Source organism: Vombatus ursinus, unplaced genomic scaffold (assembly GCF_900497805.2).
Source record: "Vombatus ursinus unplaced genomic scaffold, bare-nosed wombat genome assembly UNPS02009824.1, whole genome shotgun sequence".
Taxonomy (NCBI): Eukaryota; Metazoa; Chordata; class Mammalia; order Diprotodontia; family Vombatidae; genus Vombatus; species Vombatus ursinus.
In genome coordinates this window covers 6,396,862-6,410,276 of record NW_020949602.1, presented here as the reverse complement: position 1 = coordinate 6,410,276, position 13,415 = coordinate 6,396,862, and the positions used below count along the sequence as shown (strand labels likewise).

The 13,415-nt window shown below is 43.6% G+C and overlaps 1 protein-coding gene across 5 annotated transcripts in view; it reads right to left on the bottom strand.

The window, feature by feature from the left end:
* Positions 1-13,415, bottom strand: part of FGGY (FGGY carbohydrate kinase domain containing) — a 532,436-nt gene that overhangs the window by 182,048 nt on the left and 336,973 nt on the right. For all 5 annotated transcript variants that reach the window (XM_027852828.1, XM_027852830.1, XM_027852831.1 and 2 more), the window contains one exon: positions 7,225-7,328. In XM_027852828.1, the coding sequence (XP_027708629.1) occupies positions 7,225-7,328 (104 nt within the window). The remainder of the gene's footprint in view (positions 1-7,224; positions 7,329-13,415) is intronic.

Below are 13,415 nucleotides of genomic sequence, written 5' to 3'. Positions count from 1 at the left end.
CCCTGTGGGGACCTCCTCAGAAAAATCCATGCCCCACTTTCACCCCTGTTCTGTGTTTCCTGAATTTCTCCTGACAGTTGGCAGCTCTGTTTGCCAAAACCACAACAAAGAGGGGCCTTGAGTTTCCCCAGAAAGCATTTTTCTCTGGCCTGCCCGTCTCTGATCGTCTCACAAAGGTGTTATTGTTGCTGGCTTGCTGGGGCCCTGAGCACCTGAGGGAGATCAAAGGCACATTTTGATGCCAGTCTGACCACACAGTCTCTCACTGGCTGCATTAAATGAAAGCTGATGATTAATCTACTTTGCCCCGAAGGCCCCTCTGTACAAAGGGGGACATATATTTCTAGCAAAACATGGCCTTCATAAAGTTGCATTTTATGGCCCTAATTAAAAAAAAAAGGTAGAGTTCATTGTGGGAGACTGCGGTCGCTTTGGTATCGCGCTAAAGGCCCCGCTATTGCCTCACATCCTTTGTATTGCTAGGTACAGTATAGACATGCACAGATAAAGAAATCCCAAAGAAGAAGTGGGCCCCGCTTCCCCAGCAGGCTGGGCCAAGATGGCACCATCTGAACACTGAACAAAGGCATCAGAGGTCTTCAGCAAAGATCCGGGCGTCTGGGATGTAATCATTGGATTCTGAGAGCCCTACTGATCTGGGGATCTGGCATTTTATCTAAATATTTTAAATTAATTCAGTCCTGAGGGATTTGAGACTCAAGCCCATAGACTGCCTAGCTTCTTCCAGAGCACATTCGGGGTTCCTTCTACATGAGACTTTTCTCTCCTCCCCCCAAACCTTAGTAGCTAGACTCTCTCCTGAAATGCATTTGGGTTTTCACTTACTTGGGTAATAATAGCTAACACTGATATAGTGTTTTAAGATTTGCAAAGCACTTTACATATGCCTCATATGATAACGTAAAGGGGAGAAGGGAAATGGCCAGCGATGCCCACCTCGGTCACCACCAGGATAAAGAGACTAATTTGGCCCGTTGGGGCCTCTGTTTGGCCAGTCACCCCACTACAGTCATTTTTGTGTGCATGTTGTAACCTGCCACTGCCCTTCCCCCAAGTAGAATGGAAACTTCTTGAGGGGAGAGGCTGTGTGGTTTTGTCACTGTATCCTTAGTCCTGGCCCAGGGCTTGGCAGCCAAGTGAGCAGGCACTGAGTGTCTTTTTTTTAATGTTGTTATAAGCTAGAAAGGAGCTCAGAGGTCATGTAGTATACTCCCTCCCGCATTTACAGACAAGTAAACTGAGGCCCGGAGAAATGAATTTATTTACCCAAGGTCACATGGGCAGTAAACATCACAGGTAGGTTTGGGACCTACGTTGTCTAATTCCATCTCTTTGCTCTTTCCACTATACCTCATTAGACCTCAAAGAAACTATGAATCACTGGGGTCTTGAAGTATATCATGGTTAAAATGTTCACACAAAAAGAAACGTTAACAAAGAAGGTCAACATTGGGGGTTAGAGAAGAGCCTTCTTTTTAAATGTTTATACTCGTCATGTGGTCCACCACTTGGTTTCCCATGGATGATAACAATAACAACAAAAATAATAATATATAATTATGTAGCACTTACTATGTGCCAAGCACTGTGCTGAGCATTTTTAATCATTATCTCAGTGGATTCCTCACAACAACCCAGTGAGGTAGGTGCTATTATTGCCTTCATTTTACAGATGAAGAAACTGAGGCAAACAGGGCTAAGTGACTCACCCAGGGTCACATACCTATTAAGTATCTGAGATCAGATTTGAACTCAGGTCTTCCTGACCCAAGGCCCAGAGCTCTATCCACTGTGCCACCTCACTGCCCATGAGCATGATTCCACTGAGAAAATGTGAAAACAAAGTGTTGATGAGGAAGATTAAAAGCTTCCTGACATTCTGCTGATCAATGAATGCTCTAATATGTTTCGAGTATTTTGAAGAGGAAAGGGATAAGAGCATAACTCTAGAATTGGAAGGAATCTCAGAGGATGCCTAAACCAACCCCTTCATGATGAAGAAACTGAGGCACCTGGGAGCTGTGACTTTTTCAAGATGGCACAAGGTAGGAAGCCCCAGTGGTGGGCTTTGAACTCGGGTCCTCTGGCCTACTTCTGTTTTAATGGGGGTAGCCTCCAATTCAGCTCCAGTTGGAACAATAGGTATCAGAAAGAGTTGACGACAAAGAGTATGCTTTCTGTAGTCTGTAGGGTTGAGTGTTTCCAGTTTAAAACTGTCCATGCCCGGACACCCTCCTTGAACTGGAAATACAGAATATACAGGAAGAAGGAGGCTATGTGGATTCTGACAAGAGTGAAGGTAATTACTAGAAACCTCATTAGACTAGAAGTGATGGAAATGAGATCGGAAGGAACAGGCAGGAACTCCTCTTGTTCGATCTCCATCCTAGGAGCAGCTGGGTGGTGCAGTGGCTAGAGTGCCAGCCTTGGCATCAGGAAGACCTGAATTCAAATCTGGCATCAGACACTGACTGACTGTGTGACTCTGGGCAAGTCACTTCCCCCTGTTTGCCTCAGTTTCCTCATCTGTAAAATGAACTGGAGAAGGAAATGGCAAACCACTCCAGTATCTTTGCAAAGAAAACTCCAACAGGGGTTACAAATAGTCAGACATGAATGAAAAATGACTGAACAATGACAAAAGGCAAAGCAGTGACCCACAGCATCTTTGTTCCTTTCCTCTTTAGCCCCCAACAGACCTGAAATGTAGCACTGTCCTTCTGTCTGTCTATGCCTTTCTCTCTCTCTCTCTCCCTCTCTTAAAGGCTAAATTATCCCCTTTCTCAGGTTTTCTATGAGATGCTACCTCTTTCTTCATCTCTTTCTGTGTTATCTCTTTGTATTAATATCTCTCTTTCTGTCTCTTCCTTCCCCCCTGCCCTTTTCTCTCACAAAATTCCAACAAAGTTGTTCACTGGAAATCAAATTTTAATCTCTGAACAAATGTTTATGTGTCTATATCTTCAAAATTACTGTTAATAACCACATTCTCAATTTGCTGAAGTCATTTTTGACATATTTGCATTTTTTTGCACTGAGCTGGAAGTTTTCTTTAAAATGAATATACTTTCCAGTTTTCATGAAATCCTACTCCACCCCCTTTTCTTTGTTAACAGATTGGTAAAACGTGTCTGTTTTATTGAATGATATTCAGCCTAACACAACACTATCAGCTATGGCTAAAAGGTCCTGAGTGTTGCTGGCTGGGAAGGAAATCCCCCTGGAGAAGGGATTCCTAATAGACTAGTGGATAACAGGGCACATTGGGTATAGGCACATTCCACTCAGCCATGAAAACAAACAGAAAGACGTTGACAAGTTCAGATTAGGAACATTGACTGGCTTTATTGCCATCTGTGAGGAAAGAATGGCCAAGCCCCTTTTTGCCTGAAATGTATATACAAGTGACAGAGACAAAAAGGACCAAGTAGAGAAATGGCTTTGTTTCTCACTTGCCACCCTTCCAGATACCTAGAAGACATATTGTCAATATAAACAAAATGGAGGCTTTTATTCCACCTTTATCAATGGTTTCAGCCAATCAATTAATCAATTAAGGTCATGGTTCATTGGAAATGGTATAGAATTTGGAGTCAGAGAATGTAGATTGGAGTCCCACCTTGGTTACTTACTAGCTTCATACTACTAACTCCTTGGAGTAGCAGTTTCCTCATTTATGACAGAGAGAGAGAGAGAGAGAGAGAGAAGGAAAGAGAGAGACAGAGAGAGACAGAGAGAGAGAGAGAGAGAAAGGTGGACTAGGTAAGCTCAAAGGTCGCTTCTGGCTTGAAATCTATGGCTCCATAGTCTATGCTCAGCCCCCCAAGGGGCATTCTGGAGAAGCCACAGGTTCCAAGAATTCTAGAGATGAAAGGGATTTTAGAGATTGCCCAGTGTAACCCATTCTTTTTATAGAAAGTCTATTCTGATCCCCCCAGTTACTAGCGCCCCCCCCCCAATGGCTATGTTTCTGCTTTGTGTATGTTCTATATTTACTTTTTGATTACATATAGGAATTGGGGGGAACACATATATATGTGTGTATGTGTGCATGTAAATAAGTATGTATGTATACTTGTATGTATGTATTGCTTCTCCCTCAATTTCAACAGGATGCAAACTCCTTGAGGGCAGGAATTATTTTTCCCCCTCCTATCTCCAGCATCTAGTAAGGTACCTGACACAGAGCACTCAGTGAATATTTCCGCATCCTTCAGGCTTACTCTGCTGATCGATGAGTCCCTAGCTGGTACCAACATTTCATGAGGAGGCCAAGTCACGTCATTTCTCCCCCAGCTCTACTCCTTCTTTGGACTATTCCACCTCTTCACCAGCAACCTTGCCTCCTCTAATCAGGTCCTTCCTTCTTTTCCCCTCCTTTTCCCTTCCTTTTCCTCCCCCTTCCCCTTTCTGACTCCTTTATTTTATATTTTATCTTTCCCTATGAGAATATAAATTCAATGAGAGCAGGGATAACTTGTTTTTTATTGTGTTTGTATCTCCAGTGCTTAGCATTAACTGATCAATAGCAAGTATTTAATAAATCAATTTCTCTCTCTCTCTCTCCTCTCTTTCTCTCCTCTCTCTCTCTGTCTCTCTCTCCTCTCTCTTCTCTTTGTCATTCATGCTAGATTTCCTGGTGGTTGAACAACCAATCCAAGTGGATGGGTAGATATTTCTGCCATTTTACTATTGAAGGCTGAAGAATCATAGCATTTCAGTGATGGAAGGGAAATCAAAGACCAATTCATATCCAAAACAAAACAAAACACCAAAAAACCCTTGTGACAAGTAGTCACTCACTCAGTCTTAGCCTGAACATCCCTGAGGAGGAAGACGATCCTAAGGTCTAAAGCAGCACATTTCATTTTTTGATAGTAAATGATTCCGAAGCTGATCCCCTCCCCGCCCCCTTTCCCAATGCACAGCTTGAATTGCCCTTTTGCCAGCTTCCACCAGATGCTTCTTGTTTTGTATTCTGGGACTAAGAACAAAAAAAGTCTACTTTCCTTTCTACTTGACAACCCATGGCGTCCATCATGACCTCCAGTCTTCTCTTCCCCAAATGAAATGACCCCAGTTCTTTCAACTGATCTTTACTGGACTTGATCTCACAACCTTTACCTCACTATTTCTCTAATCCTTTTAAATAGATAAGAGAATTAAAGCTTGTTCCAGAAATCCTTCAAAGCCCTAAGAATTGACAATTTCCAATTGAAGGGATATAGCCTTTTAATTCTCTACTCCTTGGGCTGGGACACTGTGTAACCTACTTGAATGATCAATGATAAAGGCCTCTATTTCTTATTATATATATATATATATATATATATAATTTTGATTTATCAACAATCACTTCCATAAGCTTTTAAGTTTTAAATTTTTCTCCCCCTCCCTTCCAATCATCCTCCCGAAGATATTGGGATCAGATATAGGCTATACATATACATTCATATTAAACCTATTTTCACATTAGTGATGTTGTAAATAAGAATTAGAACCAATAGGAGGAACCACCAGAAAGAGGAAACAAAACTCAACAGAAGAAAAGCAAATAGCAAATAGTATCCTTCGATCCTCACTCAAACTCCATAGTTCTCTCTCTGGATCTGAATAGCATTTTCCATCATGAGAAAGCCTCTATTTCTTAAGGTTGTGGAGGACATCTTAGTATTGCTGCCCATTGTCTTCAGGGTTAATGATCCTTCCCCTAAACCAGAGATCACTGACGTTATTTGTGTGTGTCGTGGATCCATTTAGCAGTCTGGTGAAGCCCATAGACTTCCTTCTCATAATAACTCTAGGTGGCACAGTGGCTAGAGTTTTGGACTTGGAATCAGGGAGACCTGAACTCAAGTTCAGTGTTGATCACTTATTAGCAGTGTATCCCTGGTCAAGTCACTTAAGTTCTATTAGCCTCAGTCTGCCAATTTGTAAAATGGGAATGATAATAGCATCATCTACCTCTGAGGGTTGTTGTAAGGATCAAATGAAATCATATTTGTAAAACCCTTTTTGCAAATTTTATAATATATAAATATAAATGCTAGCTATTATTGCAATTAAAAATTTGAGGAAATGCTAAATTTCAGTTAGAGGTTAGTAAAAATAAAGATGTAGTCCCCCCCACCCCCACCCCATCTTATCTCACCAACCTTTAAGAACTCCTGCCCCAGACAGAAGCTCACTTCATTTCTATGCCCACTCCTCCTTCCTCCCTTCCTCCCCCTCTAAGCTTTGACTCCCCTCTCCCCCAACCCTTACCCCTTTATCCTCATCTGGGGAAAATACAGGGAGTCGTTAGTCTCAATTTAACAGAGTAATGACTTTTAAATAAAAATACAGTAGAAATGGGTACTTATCAAAATGGAATGCTTTCAGACCCATGCATTTAAAGAAGATATAAATTTTAGGGCAGGCACTAAATTTTAACTGCAATCTGGGAGAAAGCCTTTTCAGTAATTCATAGAGAAAAATTAACAAAGCGAAAATTGCTTATCAGTGTTCTTTTGAAGTCCTGATATAGAACATAATTCTACAGATCATTAGGCCCCGCTATGAGGACGAGAGATTTATATTGATTGAGGGAACACAGAGAGTGAGGCTCCCAGCCAAGGCAAACAGACGCTCTGCTGAAGGGGCTGCCCAGTAACACATTAGTGTCTTCGAGGTCAAGGGCAGGATGGAAGGGGGCTGGCATCTGCAGATCCAATTTCATCCCTGTGCTCTCTGGTCACTATGATGTCATTGCAGACACTGACCTTCCTTTTTTGGAGAGCTGACTTTTCAACCCAAAACTGAGCCTTTGTGGAAAGCTCTGACCAACCTGACTAGGGACATCAAGGACGGGCAGCGAAGGAGGAGACCTCTGGTCTAAGATCAAAGATTGGAGAGGGGAGAAAAGAGGAAGGGCAAGACGAGGGGCCAAAGACCAAGTCCACCGTGTGTGCGCGCGCACGCGCGCGTGTGTGTGTGTGTGTGTATGTGTGTGTGTGTGAGAGAGAGAGAGAGAGAGACAGAGACAGGGAGAGAGACAGAGAGACAGAAAGAGACAGGGATAAGGGGAGAGATGGGGGAGAGAGAGACAGAGAGAAAGAAAAAGAGAGAGAGTCAGACAGACAGACGGACAGAGATGCACAGAGAGAGAGACAGAGACAGAGGCAGAGACAGAACACAGCTGTGAGTTCTTGGGTCCTCACTTACCCCCATGTGACAAGAAGATGTTCCACAGATCACAGCCAGACGAGAGGTAATTGACTGGTTTTCACAGGGTAGGTTATACCCTTTCACATCTGCTCCAATCACTCCTGTGAGAAAACAAAACAAAATTCCTTCAACATATATGTGTGTGTATATGTGTGTATATGCATGTATATGTGTATATTTTAAAAGCAACAACACACAGACACAACACACACATAGATGAAATACTCCTTTTAGAGAAGAAAAATGTTGAGAAGACTTCCCACGTGAAGGCCAGACTGCAAGTGTTAAATAGGTAATAATTGATGTTTCAGGGCTACATTGCTGAGAATTGCTTCCTATATAGGAAGAGCAAACCAATAAGTCACAAAGCATTAATTAAGTGTTTCTTACATACTAGATGCTAGGAATAAGAAGACGAAAATGAAATATTCCCTGCTATTAAGGAGCCTCCGTTATACCAGGGAAAGCACAGTGGTGCAGTGGATAGAACAGTGGGCCTGAAATCAGGAAGAGCTGAATTCAAATCCAACTTCAGATACTTACTGGCTGTGTGACCCTGGGGAAGGAGGGAAGGAAGGAAGGAAGGAAGGAAGGAAAGAAGGAGGGAAGCATTTATTAAGCTCCTACTTTATGCCGGGCGCTGTGCTACATGTTTTATATACATTTCATTTGATCCTCATGACAACCCTGGGATTTAGGTGCTATTATACATATCTTACAGATGAGGAAACTGAGGCAGACAGCATTTACATGATCTTCCCAAGGGTCACATAGCTAGTAAGTGTCCAGAGCTGAATTTGAATTCAGGTTTTCCTGACTCCAGGTCCTTGATTTTGCATCAGAAGGTGTCAGTTCAAATTCAGCCCCTGATGCTTAATATTTTGTTGGGGGGTGGGTCACTTCATTCTCTGGACAGCAGTTTTGTTCTCTGTTAAATGAAGTGGTCTGAACTGTGGTTGTATTAGAAGGGTGTGGAACAAGGCCACTTTAGACTTGAGGCCTCCTGTTCATCAGAAAGGGCCAGGAATGGAATTACCCATGTCACAGAGACAATGACCTTGACCCTGGGACTTGACTTTGTCCCTGTGTGCTTTCTTTCACCCATCTCTACTTGGAAGAATGGATTTACGAGTTGAAAACCTGAGAATGCTTAACTCTCTTAGTAATTTGGTACTTATTTAGCAAATAACCATCCCCTGGTTTATAGCTTGTCCTTCAGAGAGTGAAAATGGGAACGTAAAGTCTCCAAAGACCAGGCCTTGGACTCAGCAGGGGATCCAAAGAAAGGGTTAAGACTGGTCCCTGATGGGAACATCTCGCTCAGGACACAATAAGCCTCAGTGGCAGCTAACCTCTGGAGGGAGCACGACTGAGGGGGCATTTTATCTAAAAGAGATGAGACAAAGAGAGGGCGCTCCATTTTGAGATAAGGGAGCCTCCCACATTTATTCGTCCTTAAGGAGGAGAGGGCAGCTGAGGATTTCAGCTGCATCAGGAGCTCCAGATGCTGGAGATTGTAGACAAATACCATCCTGCAGAAACTGCATCTAAGCAGTGATGACTGTCTAGCTGAGGCTGTGATCCCCAGAGGGAAGGCATGTCCAGAGGAGGGCTGTGGTTCCAAAAGAAGCACCCAAGGCTACAGTCATTGCCCTGCTGTATGTGAGCCTGGGTCACACAGCATTCACACAGTATGGTGCCTCTTCAAATGTTTCTTACGCTGATGCTGTGTGTTTGTGGGAAGTCGCCTTACTTAGATTTATGGGGCAAATGACTAGTTCTTGTTTTGACAATGATGCCACTTCAAGAAATATCTTCTCTTTAAAGTAATTGTGCCTTCTGCCTGACCATTAAAGAGAAACACATTGGTGGGGGCTCACTGGCTACTGTCTTAGGGCACACTGATTCACAAAATACCTAGAACCTAGCTGTCCATTGGGGGAACCGATCTCTAAGACAGACAGGTGTCTGAAAGTGTTGGCCTATGATCCTACATCTGAGGAGGAAGATCCTTCCCAACCAGTTTGTTTACTAGTTGCCCCATTAGATTGTGAGCTCCTTGAGGGCAGGGATTGTCCTTTGTCTGGTATATATTAGGTTCTTAACAAATGCTTATTGACTGACTATCTGACTCAGTTTTCTCAATGGGAAAATGGAGATAATAATAGCACCTACCTCCCAGGGTTGTTGTGAAGATCAAAAGAGATAATATTTGTAGCACAGTTACTGGCAAATAGTAGGCACTTAATAAATGCTGGTTTCCTTCCTTTCTTTAACATTTTTCTAAGTCTTCAGATTATTGTTTGCAAATTTCAAAGTTCTTTATAAATGTCAAGAGTAGTAGTAATGACACTTGTTATTTTGAACATTAATTTGTAAATGTGCCAGAAATACTGGTTGATAGAGTCCCAAGTAAAATACTATTGTATAACAGAGTTTATGATGAAGTGAATAGAATTAGCATTTGTCTGCATTCCATTTTTATATATCCAAACAATCAGTCCATAAAACTTATTAAGCATCTCCTATGTGCCAGATACTGTACCAAGAACTGAAGATAGAGTTGGAATGGAGAGTTTAGTACATGCCCAGGTCACCCAATATGGCATCACCCATGTGGAAGACACCAGATACCTGCTTCTGGGAGACTGAAGGAATGGAGCACATATGCACATTTTACCTGACCTACTATGGAGTTGGGGCAGCCTTTTTCTATTAGCTGAATGGTAAGACCTGTTCTTTGAACTGCCTGACTGAGCATCCTTTGGGTTTCTCTACGTTGGCATCTGAGAGCAAAGGGCTCTTTCATTCAGAGTTGGTTATACCATTTGGTGTGGGGAAAGGGAGGGCCTGAGGACTACCTCCACCTTTCTTCTGCCCCCATGGCATGTGCCATTCTCCTTTATCCTTTTCCATTAGAGGCACAGGGGTGGAGTTTCCCATTTAGTCCAGGAGGATAGGATCTCAAAATCTGGGAGTCTAGGAATTCAAGTAAATAAAGAACCTGAGAAATATGAGTTTTAGGAAAGAGACCAGAAGAAGCCAGCACTGCTGAAGTTGGTCTTGAAATGATGGAACTAATCCTATGTAGGGATGGAGCTAAATTGTGAGCCTAATCCCCCTTCCCTCCCTAGAGATGAGAGTTGGATAAAGTACCCAAGGTATTGGGGAAAATGTTTAAATGTTTCTTCTTGTTATAGCTTTGAAGTAAATATTTCTTTATAAAAGCTAATCCAAAGTTAAGTGGTTTCCTGGAACTGGAGATGCTAGCCACAGAGTCTCTTAAATGGGGGAGAACACAATTGAGCCTCCTTTGGTTGAGGGGGGACTCAAGTCAGTGGCAGAGAAGAGAGATCCCCCAAACCTCTTAGCATACTCGCAAACCCTGAGGAGAGGGTAAAATCTAACAGTCCTTCTCAGACAGTGGGGCCAAGGGTCACTACGTTTTACAGCAATAAAAAAGCAAAACAATGCCTGCTCTCAGAAATATAAAACCAAGGGAATATTGGGGTAACGATGCTCCGGACAACAGGAGAGCTTTTCTGTACAAAGTGACTCCTGAGCCGAGCCTTGGAGGAAAGTCAGGATTGCAAAAGGCTGAGGGGTGGAGGGATGGAGGACAGCAAGGGAGAAAGCCTCGAGATAGGACACAGAGCAGCAAATCAAAGGGAGCAGAGGAAGGGAAGCTTGGCCGTATCTTAGAAAGTTTGTGAAGGGGAATAAAAATCGAATACGGCTGAGAGCAGGCTTAAGCCAGTTTATTGAGGAGGAGAGCAGCACAGTTCTACTCAGAGCTGCCCTTTGAGAAAGATCACTTCCCTAGAGGTGCTGAACAGGAATTGGAGGGAGGGGTGGCTTGAGGCAGAGAGACAAATTAGCCTGTGAAGGTAATAATAAAGGCCTGTGGGGCCAACTCCCTGAGCTAGAGTGCTGACTGTGTGGGTGGAGACAAGGGAATGGATTTGAGAGAAGCTGTGGAGATAGATTGTTATTCTCCCTTGGGAAGAAAACCAGAGTCCTATCCCCTGGTCTCCAAATATGGGAAACAGCCCTAGAATTCATCCCTAGAGGTTGAAAGGACCATCAGCGCTGGCCTTTGGCTCAGGAGTGTTCATGAATATGAAATGATTTGGATTCTTCAGAGAGCCGGGTTTGGCTTGGAAAAGGGAGGCTTTAGACAGGGTTAAAATTCCTTTTTCTTCAGAGGGCTTTGGATGCCACAAGAAGCCTGCCTCCCCCTGAGCCCCCCCCCCCCACTCCTGGTCCAAATCCCTCTGCTCAAACAGAAGAACTCTAAGTGCCAAGAGTTTTTGGTCTCAGAGACTCATCCAGCCCTTTCTTCCTAAATCCCTGTTGCTCATCAGAACGCTCCATCCCTTGAGCCCCTGCCAAGTGGAATAGCGCTGGCTGATGGCATTAGAAGGACTGTTTTGTTCAGCACTGTCTCTGGATAGTTAGGAGAGTGGCTTAGACCCCAGTGCCGATGACACCAAAGTCGTGGACTTGACTGCATCTCTGGGTTGGCTCCAGGCAGTCCCTAAATCCTCCCCTCCCCCCCTTCTTCCCTGTTGGCTCATTGTGATATAGTGGTTCCCAAAAGTTATACCAGCATAAATGCTGACAAATAACACAAGATCGGAAAGCTCTCTGTATAGACCTGGTGGCGGGCTGTGTAGACACACAGTCTGCTGTGTGTCTGCTTATCTCAAGAGGGCAACCAGAACATCTAGGAACCTCGAGTTCATTCTATATCAATCGTCAACCAATCAGCAGGAATTCATTAAGGACCTACTATGTACCAGGCACTATGCTAGATATTGAGGATACAAAGACAGAAATAAAATATACAAATAAAGACTGATTGAAGGAGCTGAGAAGAGAAGCCCATTCAGCAGGAAGCTTAGTGGAATGGGATCTGACTTTGTCCATCTGGTTCCAGAGGGCAGAACCAGGAACAATGGGTAGAAACAGTGAAGAGATAAATTTGGGTTTGATATGATGAAAATATCAGCTGAACAATGGGTGTTGTCCAAAAGTTGAACAGGGTGACTCTAGAGGTCCCCCCTTCAGACAAAGGCTGACCCACATGCCAGATCAGCATGAGTGGGGATTCTTGATTAAACAGCTACTGAAGTCCTTCTGCTCTTCAATGCAGTGATTCTGTGACCAGACCATTTACATACTGAGAACACCATTGCCAAATTGACTTCAGGCTGATGGATTTGGGTGAGGGGGGTAGGAGGCACACAGCAGTGCTCGAAGACCTTCACCTAAGTTACATGGAAGGGAGTTCCCTGATCGGTCTGGTGAGGTGGGGGCAACAATGAGTCAGAGATAATAAAAATAATAATCTGTTGTTGAGTCTGACCTCATTTGGGATTTTCTTGGCAAAGAGACTGGATTGGTTCGCCATTTCCTTCTCCAGCTCATTTTGTAGGTTAGGAAACTGAGGCAAACAGGGTTGAATGAATTGCCTAGGGTCACACAGCTTTACAGTGTCTGAGGACAGATTTGAACTTGGGAAGGTGAATTTTCGTGACTCCAAGGCTGGTGCTCTGTGCACTATGGCGCCACCTAGCTGCCCTAATGAGAATGATAGCTAGCATTATGTAAGAGAGTGGTACCTATGGCATCTCATTTGATACTCACAACCCTGTGAGGTAGGTGCTGTTATCCCTGTTTTTCAGATGAAGAAACTGAGTCTTGGAGAGGTTAAATAACCTTCCCAGAGTGACACAGCTAATAAGTATTGAAGGAGGAACTTGAACTCGGTGTTCAAGTCCAGCATCATCGACCTGCCTCAGCAGCCTTGGCCCCTTTGATCACATAGCTTAACGGTGCTGGGCCATCAGTGACACACACAGGTGCTGTGACCTACGTCAGTGGTGAGAATACCAGAAGCAACAGAATAAGCGACCCCCCAGGGAGCAGACTCCACTTGATGGAGGGGACGCTGAATCAGGAGTCAAAGGGCTTGGGGAAGAATTCTGTCTTTCCAAAGTTTACTTCCCATCATAAGCAAATCACTTTCCCCTCTAGTTCTAAGTTTCCTCCTCTTTCAATGAAGGTGTTGGAGTAGATGACCCAACTCGGTCTGTTTGCCTAGGGTAGCAATCTAGTAAATATCTGAGGCTAGATTTGAACTCAGGTCTTTCTGATTCCATGCCTGATGCTCTATCCACTGGGAT